At 34.7% G+C, this 20,454-nt stretch overlaps 1 protein-coding gene and 1 non-coding gene across 2 annotated transcripts in view; both read left to right on the plus strand.

The window, feature by feature from the left end:
- waw (Translation factor waclaw) overlaps window positions 1-20,454 on the plus strand; it is a 30,051-nt gene extending 9,597 nt beyond the window's left edge. Inside the window, exons 10-22 of the mRNA XM_080154631.1 lie at window positions 3,832-3,903; window positions 4,990-5,058; window positions 5,812-5,909; window positions 7,280-7,327; window positions 8,980-9,085; window positions 9,592-9,675; window positions 10,709-10,817; window positions 11,979-12,036; window positions 13,805-13,932; window positions 18,090-18,169; window positions 18,850-18,946; window positions 19,576-19,660; window positions 20,251-20,454. Coding sequence (XP_080010757.1) covers window positions 3,832-3,903; window positions 4,990-5,058; window positions 5,812-5,909; window positions 7,280-7,327; window positions 8,980-9,085; window positions 9,592-9,675; window positions 10,709-10,817; window positions 11,979-12,036; window positions 13,805-13,932; window positions 18,090-18,169; window positions 18,850-18,946; window positions 19,576-19,660; window positions 20,251-20,347 — 1,131 coding nt within the window. The 3' untranslated portion in view covers window positions 20,348-20,454. The remainder of the gene's footprint in view (window positions 1-3,831; window positions 3,904-4,989; window positions 5,059-5,811; window positions 5,910-7,279; window positions 7,328-8,979; window positions 9,086-9,591; window positions 9,676-10,708; window positions 10,818-11,978; window positions 12,037-13,804; window positions 13,933-18,089; window positions 18,170-18,849; window positions 18,947-19,575; window positions 19,661-20,250) is intronic.
- LOC145315355 (U2 spliceosomal RNA) lies at window positions 8,415-8,606 on the plus strand. Its single transcript, XR_013878061.1, has one exon. It is a non-coding gene; the product is annotated as a U2 spliceosomal RNA (small nuclear RNA).

Genomic DNA, 20,454 nt, shown 5'->3' on the forward strand with positions numbered 1-20,454 from the left:
TGAAATCTTTTGGGCTGGGTCACTAATTACCCCAACTATTGGTATCTTTAAAAAAAAACGGCGGCTGGACCGCCGCTCCTGCCGCCCGCCGCCGTTTACAGCCGCCATAAAAAAAAAAAATTTTATTGCATTTCTCGCCGAATTAGGCAATTTGGAATCATTTGAGACCATGTTATTTTTTTTGAGAATTTGAAAAAAATGACTAAATTTCCGCAGGGTTGCTTGTAAGGTGAAAAATTTTTGAAAACAATAACATGGTCTTACAATTTTGTTTCGACTTTTATTTTGGGTGCCACTCCCTTAGTTTTAGAGATAATTGGATGAAATCTTTTGGGCTGGGTCACTAATTACCCCAACTATTGGTATCTTTAAAAAAAACGGCAGCAGGACCGCCGCTCCCGCCGCCCGTCGCCATTTACCGCCGCCACCAAAAAATTTTTTTTATTGCATTTCTCGCCGAATTAGGCAATTTGGAATCATTTGAGACCATGTTATTTTTTTCAAAAATTTTTCGCCTTACAAGCAACCCTGCGGGGGATTTAGTCATTTTTTTCAAATTCTCAAAAAAAAAACATGGTCTCAAATGATTCCAAATTGCCTAATTCGGCGAGAAATGCAATAAAAAAAATTTTTTGGTGGCGGCGGTAAATGGCGGCGGGCAGCGGGAGCGGCGGTCTCGCAGCCGTTTTTTTAAAGATACCAATAGTTGGGGTAATTAGTGACCCAGCCCAAAAGATTTCATCCAATTATCTCTAAAACTAAGGGAGTAGCACCCAAAATAAAATTGCTGGTATGTCGTGTGATGAGTCACCACATTTCCCCCCCCAATTTACTTACAATTTTGTTTCGACTTTTATTTTGGGTGCCACTCCCTTAGTTTTAGAGATAATTGGATGAAATCTTTTGGGCTGGGTCACTAATTACCCCAACTATTGGTATCTCTTAAAAAAAAACGGCGGCGGGACCGCAGGGTTGCTTGTAATGTGAAAAATTTTGAAAAAAATAACATGGTCTCAAATGATTCCAAATTGCCTAATTCGGCGAGAAATGCAATAAAATTTTTTTTTTTTTGGTGGCGGCGGTAAATGGCGGCGGGCGGCGGTCCTGCTGCCGTTTTTTTTAAAGATACCAATAGTTGGGGTAATTAGTGACCCAGCCCAAAAGATTTCATCCAATTATCTCTAAAACTAAGGGAGTAGCACCCAAAATAAAATTGCTGGTGTGTCGTGTGACGAGTCACCACATTTCCCCCCCCAATTTACTTACAATTTTGTTTCGACTTTTATTTTGGGTGCTACTCCCTTAGTTTTAGAGATAATTGGATGAAATCTTTTGGGCTGGGTCACTAATTACCCCAACTATTGGTATCTTTTTAAAAAAACGGCGGCGGGACCGCCGCTCCCGCCGCCCGCCGCCGTTTACAGCCGCCATCAAAAAAAATTTTTTTATTGCATTTCTCGCCGAATTAGGCCCCCCCTTGAGATAATTGGATGAAATCTTTTGGGCTGGGTCACCAATTACCCCAACTATTGGTATCTTTTAAAAAAAACGGCGGCGGGACCGCAGGGTTGCTTGTAAGGTGAAAAATTTTTTTAAAAAATAACATGGTCTCAAATGATTCCAAATTGCCTAATTCGGCGAGAAATGCAATAAAAAAAATTTTTTTTTGGTGGCGGCGGTAAATGGCGGCGGGCGGCGGGAGCGGCGGTCCTGCTGCCGTTTTTTTTAAAGATACCAATAGTTGGGGTAATTAGTGACCCAGCCCAAAAGATTTCATCCAATTATCTCTAAAACTAAGGGAGTAGCACCCAAAATAAAATTGCTGGTATGTTGTGTGACGAGTCACCACATTTCCCCCCCCCCCAATTTACTTACAATTTTGTTTCGACTTTTATTTTGGGTGCTGCTCCCTTAGTTTTAGAGATAATTGGATGAAATCTTTTGGGCTGGGTCACTAATTACCCCAACTATTGGTATCTTTAAAAAAAACGGCGGCGGGACCGCCGCTCCCGCCGCCCGCCGCCGTTTACAGCCGCCATCAAAAAAATTTTTGTTATTGCATTTCTCGCCGAATTAGGCAATTTGGAATCATTTGAGACCATGTTTTTTTTTTGAGAATTTGAAAAAAATGACTAAATCCCCCGCAGGGTTGCTTGTAAGGCGAAAAATTTTTGACAAAAATAACATGGTCTCAAATGATTCCAAATTGCCTAATTCGGCGAGAAATGCAATAAAAAAAATTTTTTGGTGGCGGCGGTAAATGGCGACGGGCGGCGGGAGCGGCGGTCCTGCTGCCGTTTTTTTTTAAAAGATACCAATAGTTGGGGTAATTAGTGACCCAGCCCAAAAGATTTCATCCAATTATCTCTAAAACTAAGGGAGTGGCACCCAAAATAAAAGTCGAAACAAAATTGTAAGTAAAGGGGGGGGGGGAATGTGGTGACTTATCACACGACATACCAGCAATTTTATTTTGGGTGCTACTCCCTTAGTTTTAGAGATAATTGGATGAAATCTTTTGGGCTGGGTCACTAATTACCCCAACTATTGGTATCTTTTTAAAAAAACGGCGGCGGGACCGCCGCTCCCGCCGCCCGCCGCCGTTTACAGCTGCCATCAAAAAAAAAAATTTTATTGCATTTCTCGCCGAATTAGGCAATTTGGAATCATTTGAGACCATGTTATTTTTTTTGAGAATTTGAAAAAAATGACTAAATCCCCCGCAGGGTTGCTTGTAAGGTGAAAAATTTTTGAAAAAAATAACATGGTCTCAAATGATTCCAAATTGCCTAATTCGGCGAGAAATGCAATAAAAATTTTTTTTTTAAATCTTGGCGGGCGGCGGGAGCGGCGGTCTCGCAGCCGTTTTTTTTAAAGATACCAATAGTTGGGGTAATTAGTGACCCAGCCCAAAAGATTTCATCCAATTATCTCTAAAACTAAGGGAGTAGCACCCAAAATAAAATTGCTGCAAGTCGTTTATGAGAAACACCCTATAGTATAATCCACCCGCCCCCCCCCCCCAAAAAAAAAAAAATTAGGGGTTTGGGGGTGAGTGGGTGGTCAACGATAATTATAAAATCAAATATAGGCCTACAAAACTTGTATCCTAAGGTTTGCTCCATTTATCTCAAGTCGTTTATGAGAAACACCCTATAGTATAATTCACCCGCCCCCCCCCCCCCCCCAAATTAGGGGTTTTGGGGTGGGTGGGTGGTCAACGATAATTCTAAAATCAAATATAGGCCTACAAAACTTGTATCCTAAGGTTTGCTCCATTTATCTCAAGTCGTTTATGAGAAACACCCTATAGTATAATTCACCCGCCCCTCCCCCCCCCCCCCCCAAATTAGGGGTTTTGGGGTGGGTGGGTGGTCAACGATAATTCTAATATCAAATATAGGCCTACAAAACTTGTATCCCAAGGTTTGCTCCATTTATCTCAAGTCGTTTATGAGAAACATCCCATAGTATAATCCACCCGCCCCCCCCCAAAAAAAAAAAATTTGGGGGGGGGTGGGGGGTCGACGATAATTTTAAAAGTAACTTTGGCCCCATAGAAGCTTATATCCAAAATTAGCTCCCTCTAGCTCTAAGGGTTCTCGAGTAAACCCCCCCCCCCTGCCCAAATGGTTATTTTCCACATCCCCCTTTCATAAAAATTAAATATGCTTTATGTTATGAAACAGTGATGTATTGGCAACACCTGCCATTTTCAGATAAATAGTTACCGTAATTTTAGCTTAATTGTTTGTTTCATTGTAAAATACTTTTTATATTTTTTATTTTTTAATTTTTTTTATCTAAGCTAATAATATATTCTTATTTTAGGAATATAATATTAAAAATATGGGTATCTTATCTCCAGAACAAATAGAGGTGCCTGCACTTTATCCTGGTCAGGTAAGCTTCATTTGTAAATGTCCACTATATACGTCTGCGGGGATCTAAAGAGATAAGACACTGTACATCCCCAATGATTATACACTAAATTAACCCCTCTGTATATTAAAATTAGTTGTTGAAACCTTTGGACACTTAATTTAATGAACCAAAGAATCAAAATTCAATTAAAGTCCCCAAAAATGTTGAGTCAACAAATAAGAAAATGTTATGATAAACTTTGGGGACTAGTGTAACAAACGGCCTAATGTCCCCTCCCTGGTACGTCTGTTTGGAATGTTTTGGAGAAATTGCTTGGCTGCTTTTCAAGATACTTTTTCCATTGAGCATCTAATATATATATCACTTAGTCTGTAAGTTTGTCGGTAATGCTTTTTTATCATGGAATTTTTACGAGAAAAATCCTTATACTAAAGTAACAGGATGTCTGTTTGTCTCTGTGTTTGTGTGTCTGTGTGTTTGTACCGAAGGATCTCGCTAACCGCTGAACCGATCGGGTTCTCTTTAACAGGGTAGCTTCTCATAGGTCCTGGGAAGGTTTATAACTATTTTGGGGGAGGATACCACCACCCTCCCGAGAGAAATCGCTTAGAAAAAAATTACTCCTCCCCCCAATTTTAAAAAAAATTTCTTTCAAGTAAAGATAAAAATAGGGTGAAAAAAAAAAATTTCCCGCCCCCCCCCCAAAAATTTTTTTTTACTTATTATTTCCAAATCTAAAATTATAAATTAGGTTATCAAATTCGACTCTCTCTTTCTCAAGTGCCCCTAGAGGCCTCTAGGGGCGTAGCCGCTAGTATAGTGGTATATAATTGACTTCTCTTTGAGATAGCAAGTTGAAAATTTTAAAGATTCTATTTACCAAAATGCATCTACTTTACAACAAACTTCGGTCCGTCGGTCCGTCTGTAATGACTCGGGTTACGTGTAATTAATATGTGGGAAATGTGATGTACTCTGCTGCTGTATAAGATAGAATCTTGAATTTTCTTGTGAATAAACCTTAAGGATAATTCTATCCTTGTTTTGTAACTAAATTGTTTATTTCACGTAAAATATGTCTTATTTGATTATATTTTATTTTAGGTTGGTTATATAACATGTAATATGAAAACGGCTAAAGAAGCAGTTATTGGAGACACTTTTTATTTAAAGGTCAGTCATTTTAGAACTTTATAAATAGTATTCATCATATTCGCACAGAATGAGGCTGTATTCACCCCCCTGGAAAAATTAAGGAAAGTGGATACACTTTTCTAGGTTTACCACCCTCTACCCCTCCCCTCCCTAAAACAAACAAGAGGGTGTAAATATTAAAAAAGTAAGACCTACTTAACCTTGATATTTTAGAATAAAATTTTTGATATCCCTGTTAGAAATAGAGCCCTGTAAAGTAATGTTATTTACCCATCTAACATTGATATTTCAGGACCATCTATTACCACCTCTATTGAAATAGAGCCCTGTAAACCAATGTAATTTGCGTATATTGACCCCTTAACCTTGAAATTTTAGGATAATCCCATTCCACCTCTATTAGAGATAGAGACATGTAAAGTAATGTTATTTACCCACTTAACCTTGATATTTTAGGACAATCCCATGACACCTCTATTAGAGATAGAGCCCTGTAGAGTAATGTTATTTACCCACTTAACATTGATATTTTAGGATAATCCCCTACTACCTCTATTAGAGATAGAGACCTGTAAAGTAATGTTATTAATTTACCCACTTAACATTAATATTTTAGGATAATCCCATGCCACCTCTATTAGAGATAGAGACCTGTAAAGTAATGTTATTTGCCCACTTAATATTGATTTTTAGGACCATCCTTTATCACCTCTTTTAGAAATAAAGCCCTGTAAAGAAATGTTATTTACCCAATTAACATTGATATTTTAGGATAATCCCATGCCACCTCTATTAGAGATAGAGCCCTGTAAGCCGATGTTATTTGCTGGCATTTATCCGCTAAACCCTGCGGATCATAAAGATTTAAGGTTAGTATCAATATACCACAGGGTGTTTTAAGAGAATCGTCTTTTTAAAAATCTTAATTATGCTTATACATAAATTGGGCACAATTAAGTTTTAAAAGACATTTCTCTCTAAAAACCCTGTGGCATTAGAAATCTCTTTTTTTCTGCTATTAAAAGTACAAAATCTCTTGGTTTTAAAAATTGGGATCATGTTACTTGTCGATGCAGCGCTTATCACATGTTACTTGTAGATGCAGCAAACTCATACATGTTACTTGTAGATGCAGCAATATCCCTATAGAGATACTAATATAAGGGGGGGGGGGGGGTTAATGCAACCATCTCGTAATCAGTGATTAAATGGCACTTAGAATTCGAATTTCGATCTGAAATTTTGCATGAATAATCCTTGGTAGGTCTATTTTCCCTAAATCGAACAAAAAGTTGGAAAAATAATGGTTAACGGCTGGCGGCTCAGCCGTTTTACTAATTTTTGTCAATCTTAAGAGCATATTAGTCACGAAACCTCTCTCCACATAATTTTTTTGTCGCCCAAAAACCTTTTCAAACGGTTCTAGCCGGTAGCTGTTGGTACTAGAAATTTAAAAAATGGTTATTGCTATCATTTAACATGAATTAAACCAAAAATATGTTTTAAAAAGTTGATTCCTACGTAATTAATGATGAATTTGCCCTGAAAATAGGCAAAAAACGGCTAAACGGCTGAGCCGCCAGCTGTTTCTTTTCCATCGTTTTGTTCGATTTAGGGAAAATAGACCTACCAAGGATTACTCATGAAAAATTTCAGATTGAAATTCGAATTCCAAGTGCCATTTAATCATTGATTACGAGATTACTGCATTAAAAACCCCCCCCTTATAAATAGAAACAATTAAGATTAATTCGTTAGCTAAACATTTATTAGTAATGGTTTTGAATATATGCAAAAATATTATTAAATAATTACACATGATAATTTGGTTGGAATAGAAGGGAGGGAGGGGGTTGTACATGAAATTGCCCTGAGTTATGTTTTCCAGATGGTGGAGATTTTTTAAATCAAAGGTTTAATTTAGAAATTGGTGGAAATTTCTCAGGAGAAAAAGAGTGGGAGGAGTTTTCCTTGCATAATTTGGTTCAAGATGAAGGAAGTTGTTTGGGGTTTTGAAGTTCTTTAGAAATGACTAAAAAGCTTATTTTAAATAAAAAAATATAACTAGCATTGTCTGCCTATCTCCTTTTTTATCTCCCTTTAACATGTTACTTGTAAGTGCAGCAAAGTTAAACATGTTACTTGTAAGTGCAGCGCTGCATCGACAAGTAACATGATCCAAAAATTGTGTTAATTCTATTATTACTCGTTTATAATGCATTTTTTGTTATATTTTTAGATCTGCTATAGAAAAACTGTGTTTAAACGATAATAGTGTCTCTGTAAGGTAAAATAAACATTTTTATGGCCTTATTTTTTCCATTTATGTTACAAAGCCTACTCTGAAACTAATGTTTTGTGGTTTGGTCCGATCATTTTATACTACTTTTTATCCATCTTTTAACAATTTAACATATTTTAGTATTTTTTACTGTAAAACTGCAGTTTTTTATTTCAATATCTCTGTTAAGTATTTATATGTATCTGCACTAGTTAAAATTATGCGTTTATCATTCCTGTATTAAAAGTTTTTTTTAAATATAAAAGACCGTTTTTTGTGTTTAAACTTTAAAGCAAAGTAAATAAAATTAACGTCCGCATGTTATTTTCTGTGTATTTTACTTTGATTGAATGGCATTGGCTGGGTGTGTGTGTGTGTGCGTGTTAGTTTGTGTTAGTAAACGATTTTGTCCGACTCTCTCTATCTTCCCCTTTCCTTTCTTTCCCCATTTTATACTATTATACCCCACTCCCTTATTTCCCTATGCGGTAGATTCCCCTCTACACTATAGATTTAGAAGTCTCTCTATATTAGACAAACTTAACTAGAGTAATCAATTTAATCATTGTTTGGACCTAATCTACAAAAATATAGTTGGAATTTTGTAAATTTTATTGATAAGCTTCAAATTATAATCTTAAATGTACAATTTTTACTCTATTTATCATTTTTTATTATATAAAAAATCTTATACTTAAATATCATAGATAAGTAGTTTTCTGAGCGCTCTTTGTTACTCTAATAAAAATCCACACACAGACTACACTCTGTGTGTGGGTGTTTATAGACTAGTTTAATCTTCTCCCCTATTGGCGGATTTTGTTCCCAAGTCCATTGTGATTGGCTGTCACAATTTCCACTTTTTGGACAATTTAGTTTTATAATATTCCGTTAGGAGGCTCAATAATTACTAAGTTCTTTAGATTATAGAGTAATATAGTATTAAATCTTTAAGGGTTCATAATTATTTTACATAATTTTATGTTATATTCTAATATTTAAAGTTATAAGTGCAAATAACGAATATTTTTGGACAAGTAGTTACATTTTTGTTAAAGTTTCTAAGTGTACGCAAAATCGTACCATTTAGGGTATCGCTTCTCGGCCTTTTGGCTAAGATCAAAGTGTAGTATCTGTTCTTATCAGCTTAATATCTGATACGGGGACCATGTGTCCCCTTCGATATTAAACTCATTTTTGTCAGGGGATGAGGACTTGGAGCTTGCTCCAGCCTTGTCACGGGTTGGCCTGGTATTGCAGTACCGCCAGGATCGGCCCACTTCCCCACTAAACTTCATGGAAAATTTTAAATGTAGTAGCACTAGTCAGATGATATTATAACTATTGTGAAGCATAGATCATTGTTCTTAATCAATCATTATAAATATCACAATTATAATACTGGAAGAGATTCTAATTGTACTAGACATGAATCTTGATACATTATTTCGAACAAGCGGCTGCGACCTTATCTTAAAGTACTCTGAATTCGAGGGGGAGGGCAGGGGGCAGACAGTTAAATGGCTTGAAACTATCAATAATATGAAGAACTCATTAAGATCTTAATGAACAAACATACAACACTTTACTAGGTTATATAATAGGATAAAACCTATCCATATTGCCAAATATTGTAATAAAAGTTATCTATATTTTAGTGAGGAGTCAAGCCCTGCGTTGGGCCATGGATGGCGGTTAGGCTTCCTTGGATTTCTACACATGGAAGTTTTCTCACAGAGGCTGGAGCAAGAATATGATGCAGAGGTATCTTGCGGATTTTTTATCAACTAAAATTACTTCTGACAGAGACTAGAACTAGATTATAATGCAGAGGTATCTTGTAGGCTTTTTATTTACTAAAATTGCCTATGACAGAGATGACAGAGGCTAGAACTAGAATATTGTGCAAAGGCATCTCGCGGATTTTTATCAACTAAAATTTGTCCTCCCACTAGGGCTACAACTAGATTATGATACAGAGCCGTCATGCGGTTTTTTGTATAAACTAAAATGTTTTCTGACAGAGGCTAGAAGTAAAATATGATGCAGAGTCATCTTGTGGATCTTTTGTCTACTGAAATTTTTCATTTAATTAGAATTAGATGACTGTGTAGAGACATCTTGTGGACTTTTTATCAACTAAATTCTTTTAGACAGTTGTAACTGCCCCCTCTGTTCCCTATCAACTTGTTTTTAAAGGAGTCAGGATGAACTATATTATATTATGAAGAGTCATCTTGCGGACTTTTAATAAACTAAATTCTTTTTAGACGGTTGTAACTGCCCCCTCTGTGCCGTATCAACTTGTTATTAAAGGCGACAAAATGATTAAACAACTTGGAAAAATTAAAACGGTAAGTCTTAGCAGTAGAGTAGCTTCTCTATAAGTTTTACTTTGTCTGTATGTACACACAATGTCATGTACAATGAGGCTAGTTAAATAAACATACGAAATGATATATTTATTAGAATCTTTAGCATTTATTTACTTATTCTGACCGTCTATATGTAACATTGTTTCTTTAAGTTTTTTTCTGTTGCATTTATATACAGGGAGTAAGGGAGGGACAATGGATCGAGTATTCAATTTTTAGGAGTCTCAGACTTTTGAAACTGGCTTAAAGGGAATGTACAAGAATTTAGCAGTTTCTGACTGACTTTGGGTACTAGCGCAACAAATGCCGCAACTCGTGTGTTAGTTTTGAACATTGCAGACAAGTATCAATAAACTTAATTTGTTATGATGTGACTTTTAAAAATTTTTTTCTCTCTAGAAAATTTAATTTCATAGATAAAAACTTTATTGTGATATTTGTTTAATAACTATTCGAAGAACCCAAATAAATTTTGGGTGATGGGGCTATGGGTTGAATGGGTTCCAGGGAGATTTTTATAGTTATTAATTACAGAATGATTATGTCAGTCTGATGTGCTTGTAATCTAATTTTCAAATGAATGTTTTTTTCTTGGAACTCTTTTCTTATTTTATAGTTTTCTGTATTGTATTAACTTTCCCTTTATAATTTCCTTCATATTGTCTGGATTAATCTGGATTTCATAGTCTTTCAGTGATAACTCTTAAATTGAATTAATTGCCCATTGTCCCCTCCCTTACTCCCTGATTTATATAGCTATGTCTGACCATGTGTTTCAAGTGGTTCAAGTTGCTGATTGTAAGACAGGTCTCAAAAATGATTAGACAACAAGCTATCTGCCTCTTAGTTAGTAGTTATTTTTGCACCGTAAGGTTAATTGCCCCATTCAATTGCAAAGGAAAAGAAAACTATCCCCTTCCTAATTTTTTCAATATTATAAAAAAGGTTGTGGGGAGGGGGAGCTATCAGTGTTCAACCGGTACTTTAATGAAATATCCTATAATAATTTTAGGTTTCAAATCCCGGAGAATGGTTGGAAAAGAACTTTGTGGAGGAGTATAGGGAACCAACTGTTATTGGGACTATAATTACCCCTGTAGAGTATCTTTCTTCTATTATGGGTAGGTATTATATTTTGTGTAGTAGTACAGAGAACCAACTGTTATTGGGACTATAATCACCCCTGTAGAGTATCTTTCATCTATTATGGGTAGGTATTATATTTTGTGTAGTAGTACAGGGAACCAACTGTTATTGGGACTATAATCACCCCTGTAGAGTATCTTTCTTCTATTATGGGTAGGTATTATATTTTGTGTAGTACAGAGAACCAACTGTTGTTTGGACTATAATCACCCCTGTAGAGTATCTTTCTTCTATTATGGGTAGGTATTATATTTTGTATAGTAGTACAGAGAACTAATTGTTATTGGGACTATAATCACCCCTGTAGAGTATCTTTCTTCTATTATGGGTAGGTATTATATTTTGTGGAGGAGTATAGGGAACCAACTGTTATTGGGACTATAATCATCCCTGTAGAGTATCTTTCTTCTATTATGGGTAGGTATTATATTTTGTGGAGGAGTACAGAGAACCAACTGTTATTGGGACTATAATCACCCCTGTAGAGTATCTTTCTTCTATTATGGGTAGGTATTATATTTTGTGTAGTAGTACAGAGAACTAACTGTTATTGGGACTATAATCACCCCTGTTAAGTATCTTTATTCTATTATGGGTAGGTATTATCCTTATAATAAAGTAACAGGATGTGTGTTTGTATGTCTGTTTGTTTGTACCAAAGGATCTTGCTAACCGCTGAACCGATCGGGCTCTCCTTAATAGGGTAGCTTCTCATAGGTCCCAGGAGGGTTTATAACTATTTTGGGGGAGGGTACCACCACCCTGGCCTCCCAAGAGAAATCACAAAAAAATCGAAATTTCTTCATTTAATGGGAGCTTCACATATGTCCTGGGATGCTTTAAGGCTATTTATTTTTTAGATTTTAGTGTTAATATGGTTTTAGGCTAAGGAATTTGTAATTCATTGCGGTTACTTTATTTGGGACACCTGCCATACTCAGCAATGCAGGTGCGGTAATAAAGACTAGCTACATGAGACAGCGTGTCAAGTCATAATTTACTTGAACACGGTGCTTGAGCTGGCCCTATGGGCAATACAAAAGTGTCTCGTCCTTATCAATATCTACTTATTTCCAAGCACTAGGAAACTACAAACAAACACACACTTGAGTTATTAACATCATATTACTTTTTAGAGTTGTGTAATGAGAAAAGAGGAGAACAAATCTCTATTGTTAATATTGATCAAACTAGGTATGTTAGATTTTATGGTAGCTATACTACCACGCAATGTATTCAGGGATCCAAAGGGATAAGATAATGGCCGATAAATTGATGTACATCCCCAATTGTGATAAACAAAATTACTTCTGTAGATTAGAATTAGAGGTTAAAACTTTTGAACACTCAACTAAATGAACCAACCAATCACATTTTATTAAAATCCCCAAAGTTGTTAAGCCAACGTATAAGAAAACTTTATTATAAATGACTGACTTGAGATCCTCTGAGATGAGTAAGGTAGAAGACTTTGCTGGGACAGGTGGTGGTGTGTTGCTCCAGGTAGATGCACCTCATACTGGCTCTTCCTCTTTACCTTATAACACTTTATAAAACTTTGGGGACTAGTTTAATAAACAGCCCCATATCCTCTCTCTATCTGTAATTTATTCGTCTTGGAAAATGATTATAATTAGCGGGTTGATCAGACGCTAAATGGTCCATTGAAACCTTACCGACGGCATAACAGAAAACCAACCCTTTTCAATCTTTTATTTACTTTTTCTTTCTCAAAAAGAAAACTACGTATTACAGAATTAATATAATGAATTTATTATTTATCATCAATTATTCCTATGGTTTTTGTTTTCTTTTCATGAATTCTATACATTTAAAACAAAAGGTTGTTTTTTGTTTTCCTATCTATTGTTTTTGTTTTAATCAACTAATTGCATTTGCATTTGATTTCATTAATATTTAAAAAGAAAATATAGCATATACAAGTTAGCATTGAAACCAAAGCATCACTTAATAATACAGAATTATATAGGTGCTTTCCCTCCAATTGCCTAGCGAATACAAAATCCGTTGTTCTTGCGTACTTTTATTAAATATTGATTGGATGGTACAAACTAGCAGTGTCTAAACTTTTCCACCAATACTTGTCTACAGAAGAATATTTTTTTTCATCATAATTATAAGGTCATACAATATATATAAATTTATCGTCTAATGTCTTATCCCCTAAGATCCCTGACTTCAACCATATACCCTCAGAATTATAAACTAGAGGGGCGTCGTAGCTCAGTGGTAACGCACTGAGTTACGGTGATGAGAGTTCGAGTTCAAGTCCCCATGTGGCAACTCGAATTCTCAGTTGAACATATTCACACAACTTCCCCTGGTTGTGTAAGAAGGGAGATTATTAAGTGGTTTGGATACTTAATAGTCACGTACATAATATCTGTACAACCTTTATCCCAAGCTCCTCTGCGGAGGGCGTCATTCATTACGGTGACTTAATTTGGGACTCTTGCCATACTCGGCGAGGGTGAGGTAATAAAGAGTAGCTCCCTTGAGACAGCGGGTCAAGGCATAATGTACTTGGGCGTGGAGCTTGCTAGCTCAAGTGGCTATACAAAAGTGTCTCGTCCTTCTCCATGACTACTTAGGTCTAAACACTAAGAAACTATGGCTACACACACACACAGAATTATAAACTAGTGTCCTAACCATTCTCCTAGGACAAATATACTGATTCAACAACTATAGATGTATTATTTATAGCCCAGATAACTACCTGGCCCAAGTGGTGGGGACCTTTTTTCGTCTGCTAGCAAATTGTTTTTTTTTTTTTTTTGTGGCGACTTGGCTGTTTTAGCTGTTCTGACGCTATTGGTAGATATTAAAAGACCCAATTGAAGGTCGGGATATCATATGGTCCCTAATCTGGTAAAATTACATATAACTTGTTCCCTCTCTTTACTTATACTTTAATGATTCAATATGATTTTTGTCGTAGGTTAAATATGCAATATAAATTTCCGCTGAACGAAGTTGCCACCGAGTTTTTCGACGAGTTGAAGTCAGTATCGTCTGGCTACGCCTCCTTTGATTACGAGGATGCCGGCTATGTTCAAAGTGATTTAGGTAAAACAATAATCCTAATTTTAGTAGCTCATTTGGGGTGATTCTGAAATTTTTTAGTAGCGAAGCTACTCTATAATTCACTTTGTCCGTCCGTCCGTCAGTCAGTCAATCCGTAACGTTTGGGGGAAACGGGATTTTCAAGAGTTTCTTATTTGTTGGGGTGCTAGATCGATTCCCTGATTTTTACCTTTTCCTTACTATTTAAGTACCTAATTAAGTTAGTTAATACGGCAAATGAAAGCTTTTCAAATTCCTAATGAACAAATAGACAGCTTTCTGTTTATATTCTGTAATCAAAGTTGTTAAAAAATGTCACTAATCCTCTCTTTTCTTTATGGGCATGAATTATGCAGCGTGGCCACATTTTTCAGTATACTGAAAATATTCAGTATTCTTCAGTATTTGGAAATTGGGGGTTCAGTATTTTCAGTAAATACTGAATATTCAGTATTTGAAAATTTTATTCAGTATTTTTCAGTTTTTGGAAATTTTCATGATTCAGTATTTTCATTATTTCTTAAAGAAGTTGTATCAACTTTTTTGCTTTTTATTTAAGATAGCTAGCCGGTTCTTTCAGGAAGTAGTAGATGTAAAATTTTTCATAGAATTCAGATATGCAATCGGTTTTTTTGTAGACCTCTTATTTTTTAAGTAATTTAAGTTTTTAAAAAAAATAATTAAGTCGGTTTTAAGGTACTAAAACGCAACAAAATAAAAGAAGAAAATGGCCAGTATGAACAAAAATAGTAAGATCTTTAATTTGACACCTTACTTTTAAAATTCTGTTGAGTAATTATTGAAAAAATCTATTTTTTTAACCTCGGTTTAATAAAAACTTTAGACCTAAATATTTTCTCAAACAGACATAAAAAACATGGGTTCATATATACCTTTAGAATCAGAAAAATATTACGAATCTATTCTAAGCAAAATTGAAAAAGTTTTATAAAACTATTATAAAAAAAATAAGTTTATTTTAAGAATCATAATTTTCGGCTTTAAAGGGTTAGCTTGAACCAAACCTGAACAAAACCTAAACAAAAGACAATGCAATGTAGCAGATATTTTTTAAACACAAGAAACAATAATGTATTTTTAACTGCATTGTTTTGAAGTTTATAAACAGACTGATGCATATTTGTTCATAATTTTTCATTCTTTACATGTTCTTTAATATCACTATATTTATTGTAGTATCTATTGTATATATTGTATGAACGTTCTCCTTTTTTTCTGGCAATTCTATAGGTTAATTTTATAGATTAAGCTTCCCGATTCGTCAATTTTTGCGATTTGTGATTGGCTAGTTTAGTAGTTACAATTCTTAAAATAAACTTTTTATTTTTTCTATTTTTTATTACAATTTTTTAAAACTTTTTCAATTTCGCTTAGAATGGATTCATATTATTTTTCTCATTCTAATGGTATATATGAACCCATATTTTTATGTCTGTATGAGAAAATATTTAGGTTTAATGTTTTGATTAAACCGAGGTTAAAAAAATTGATTTTTTCAACAATTACTCAACAGAATTTTAAAAGTAAGGTGTCAAATTAAAGATCTTACTATTTTTGTTCATACTGGCTATTTTCTTCTTTTATTTTGTTGCGTTTTAGTACCTTAAAACCGACTTAATTATTTTTTTTTAAAACTTAAATTACTTAAAAAATAAGAGGTCTACAAAAAAACCGATTGCATATCTGAATTCTATGAAAAATTTTACATCTACTACTTACTGAAAGAACCGGCTAGCTATCTTAAATAAAAAGCAAAAAAGTTGATACAACTTCTTTCCAAAAATTTTTGCATAAATAAGATGTTTTTTCTAGTAGTTGATGTCAGATTTTGGGGGGGTGAATACCCCCCCCAAAAAAAAAATTTTAGGGGGAGTAAACAAAATTTACCCCTGCCAACAGATTTCAGGGGGGTAATTACCCCCCCCCCCCCCCAAGCAAATTTTACTCCGGGGTAACAATTTTGTGGGGGGTAAAAAAATTGGCGGCCATTTTACCCCCCAAAAGCGAAATACCCCCCCCCCCCCCCCTTAAAAAAAATTTTACCCCCCCCAAAATAAAAAGCTTGGACGTCTATGATGGTAATATACATTTTTTTTTCAATTTCATCTTAAATATAAATATTTTAGATATTTGAGATGCTTTTATACAGTATTTTTTTCAGATATTTTTTTTTGTCTATTAATAGAATGAATAATCTAAGGTGAGTACTTTGTATGAGGGGGGGGGGGGGGGTTAATGCAACCATCTCGTAATCAATTATTAAATGGCACTTAGAATTCGAATTTCGATCAGAAATTTTGCATGAATAATCCTTGGTAGGTCTATTTTCCCTAAATCGAACAAAAAGTTGGAAAAGTAACGGCTAACGGCTGGCGGCTCAGCTGTTTTGCCATTTTATTACTATCTTAAGAGCAAAAAAGTCATGAAACCTATCTTCACATAATACTTTTTCTCACTCAAAAACCTTATCAAACGGTTCTAGCCGGTAGCTGTTGGTACTAGAAATTTAAAAATTGGTTATTGCTATCATTTAACATGAATTAAACCAAAAATATGTTTTAAAAAGTTGATTCATACGTAATTAATGATGAATTTGCCCTGAAAATAGGCAAAAAACGGCTGAGCCGCCAGCCGTTACATTTCCAACTTTTTGTTCGATTTAGGGAAAATAGACCTACCAAGGATTACTCATGAAAAATTTTAGATAGAAATTCGAATTCTAAGTGCCATTTAATCACTGATGATCATTACGAGATGGTTGCATTAAACCCAGGGTTGTCATTTTGGGCGGGCGCTTTTGGGCGGGCAGTTTTGGGCGGGCGGTTTTGAGCCGCCCAATATAAGGTCCTTTTGGGCAGTTTTGGGCACCCCCCTTTTAGGGGGAGAGAAAAAGGGGATGGGGTTTAAAAAGAGGGGGGGCGGGCCTATTTTTTGGGTGAAATCCTTATACTAAAGTAACAGGATGTGTGTCTGTGTGTTTGTACCGAAGGATCTCGCAAACCGCTGAACCGATCGGGTTCTCCTTAACAGGGTAGATTCTCATAGATTCTGGGAAGGTTTATAATTATTTTGGGGGAGGGTACCACCACCCTCCTAAGAGAAATAGCCCCTAGAAAAAAATTACACTCCCCCCAAAACTTTAAAAATTTTTTTTTTAAATTAAAAATAAAAATGGAGGGAGGAAACCCCCCCCCCCAAAAAAAAAAAAATGTTTCCCTTCCCCCACCAATTTTTTTTTACTTTTTCTTTTTAAATCTAATATAATAATAAAATCAGATTATCAAATTTGACTCTGCCCTCCTCAAGTGCCCCTAGAGGCCTCTAGGGCCGTAGCCGCTAGTTAACTATATAAATTAGTAAGCTTTTTTGTATCTAGAGAAGGATTTCGCTAACTGCTGAACCGATATGGTTCTCCTTTCCAGTGGAGCCTTTATAGGTCCTGAGATGTTTTTAGGCTATTTTATTTCTAATAATAAGTCTAGGTATGGTTTTAGGCTATTTTATATCCTTTTTATATGCTTTTTACGACATTTGCCCAAAAAGGGTGCCCAAAACCACTTTTGGGCGCCCAAAACCCGCCTAAAACCCTTTTGGGCAATTGGGCCGCCCAATATCAAAAAAAGTGCCCAATTCGACAACCTTAAACCCCCCCCCCCCCCTTATTGAAGGTAAAGTTTTTTAGCATGCTCTTAACTCAACTAAAAAGTATTTAAGTTTTGTAATCATTTAAATATTTATCAGTCATTTTCTGCTTAATTGGTGCAAGAAAATCTAAGAGGCAAAATATCCCCCGAATAATAAAGCTATGATATATGAAATTTTGAAATGAGGAATCATATAGAAAAATACTTATTCAGTATTTGTATTTTTTTGTTCAGTATTTCAGTATTTTTTTCTTATTTTAGGATTCAGTATTTTCAGTATTTCTTTTTTTTTCTTCAGTATCAGTATTTTTTTGGTTGTGGCCACACTGAATATGTTTAATTGATCTATGAATCACTATTTTAAAAATTTTATTACTAGATTGATTCTATTATGTTTTAATTTGTATAAAAAAACTAAGTTCTGACTTGACTAGATTGTACCTGAATGTAACAGGAATCGGCGTAAAGTCATACTAATGTTATATTTATTTTCAGTTAAAATTAGTATCCTGTTAAATGGAAAACCGATGGAAGAATTAAGCTGTATATGTCATGCTAGTAAAGCACAGCAAAAGGTATGTTATGTTTTTTTTTATACTATGAGACTACCTACTTTCTTTAAAAATACAAATGAGGTAAAAAAAATAATCTTATCGTGACCTTTTTGGTGATTTTGAACCAATTTTTGAATAAGCAAAAAAATTGAAATAAATGCTAAAAATTCGATTTCAATTTAAAACTTTCAATGTTTCTAAAAACAATGTAACTTTTCAAGTCTTCAAAATCCTTTTAGGTTTCTTAAAACTGTGAAAATGAGATCCTTGACCAAAATAATGGATTTTTGCTTTATTAAACACTTAACTATACTTGAAAATGATTTATTCCTGTTTTCGTTTATTTGCCCACAGTGCAACGGAAGATAAAATAATAGATGTAAAAGAAAATAACTACCTGGTTCCAGTTGTGGGGACCTTTTTTATTTGCTAGCAAATTACTTGTTCTTTTGTAGAAACTAGGCTGTGTTTATATTTCCGATTCTATTAGCTGATTTCAAAGACCCAATACTTCGGGAACGGTTCCCCGTCCTGTGGGCAGAGTTCATATTGATCATACCCCCTCTATTCTTTCACTTTATTGGAAGATCAAATAATATGATTCTATAAATTGATTTATTTGACTTAAGGTCCATAAATGTCCTTTGTATTAAAACCTAAAAATTAAATGAATTTTAATTCATAGCCAAAATATCTTTTAGGGAAGGCATTTGGTGAGCAGATTAAAAGAAGAATTGCCAAGACAACAGTTTGCTATTGCCATTCAGGCAGCTGTTGGCAGTACTTCTAAGATTTTAGGTAAGTTGCATATTTGGCAATTAAGTTTTATCATTGTTACTGGCGGATTCGCCCCCTAGAATGTCACTCAAGGTGCTAGGAGGAAAGTTGACCCCTCCTCATATTCAATTTTAGTTTTTTTTAAAAGTAGAAATAAAAATGGGGCTCATTTTTTTTATTCGAAGCGTGGAAATACCCTCCCCAAAAATAGTTAAAAACCTTCCCTGAACCATTATGAAGCTTTACTGTAAAGGAGAACCATATCGGTTGAGCTTTTAGCAAGATCCTTCGACAAGAAATATAGACAAAAAATATATAATAGGATTGCAAAGGTAACAACTCGCCATTGTTTGCCATTTAGTTTCTTGAAGATATTTTTTTTTGCCAAATATTATAACAGACAATTAAGATTTTCAAAGGCAATAGTTTACTATTGGTATTTGAGGAATTTTTAAAACAGCCATGCTTACTGCTTAGCTTCCTAGGACGGGGGCGAGGGGTGGGGGGGGCAATTACAAGATTAATGCAACTCTTAAAACAAACCTATATGTAATACACCCAATTTTGAAGATAGATTTCATAAAACATTGGAATTTTTGTTATAGATATGTATTCTAAGTATTCTAGATATAACACTTAATTTATTTTAGCCCGTGAAAACCTTGCTGCCCTACGCAAGGACGTGACAGCCAAGTGTTACGGTGGAGATATTAGCAGAAAAATGAAACTTCTTAGGTCAATATCCGTATAGTTTAAATGTAAAAACAAGAGCTGAATCTTTAAATTATTTTGATGGTGCGCTAAATCGGGGCGCGCCATCAAAATGATTTAAAGATTCAGCTAAGGACTATTATGTTTATGTCAAGCTAAAACAAACATATATTAAATTGGTTGGTTCAAACTAACATTGTCCAAACTTTTGAAGCAATAAGTACAATTTAAAAAAGGGGTAATTTTGTTATCATAATCGGGTGGGTACACAATAAACCGTCTATTATCTTATCTCTTAAGATCGCTGTAATTGATTTGGGACACATTTGAATGACTCGAACCCGACAACATTACACCAAACTATAAATGGATATAGAATTTACGTGGATATTATGACAGGGGAAAAATTGTCGTCAATTTAGGTTGCTTACATAGACAAGATTTATTGGTCAGTTCGTTTATCCAGAAGGAGGGGTTGGGATGGGGGTAAAGGGGGTTGATAGGGGGATCGTTATTTTAGCTAGCTACAAGTTTCACTTTATTAGAGTACATGATAACTTGTGTAAGATCCAAGTAATAATAAATCCATTAAACTATACAGGTATTTAAAACAGGTTCCAGGCCGAGGGAAAGAAACGTATGAAAAGTTTTGGAAATATTCAAATATCTAAAGATACTTTTGTTAATATTTTATCTAATAAAAAAAGATGAAAGTTGTTTTTAGTTAATTTATGTATTATTTAGTTCAATTATTGTATATTTGTTATTAATTTAGTTTGAATTAAAATATTTTTTTCTTGGTGCTATTTTCAGATAAA

Source organism: Acartia tonsa, chromosome 3 (assembly GCF_053477335.1).
Source record: "Acartia tonsa isolate MP-2025a chromosome 3, ASM5347733v1, whole genome shotgun sequence".
NCBI classification, from domain to species: Eukaryota; Metazoa; Arthropoda; class Copepoda; order Calanoida; family Acartiidae; genus Acartia; species Acartia tonsa.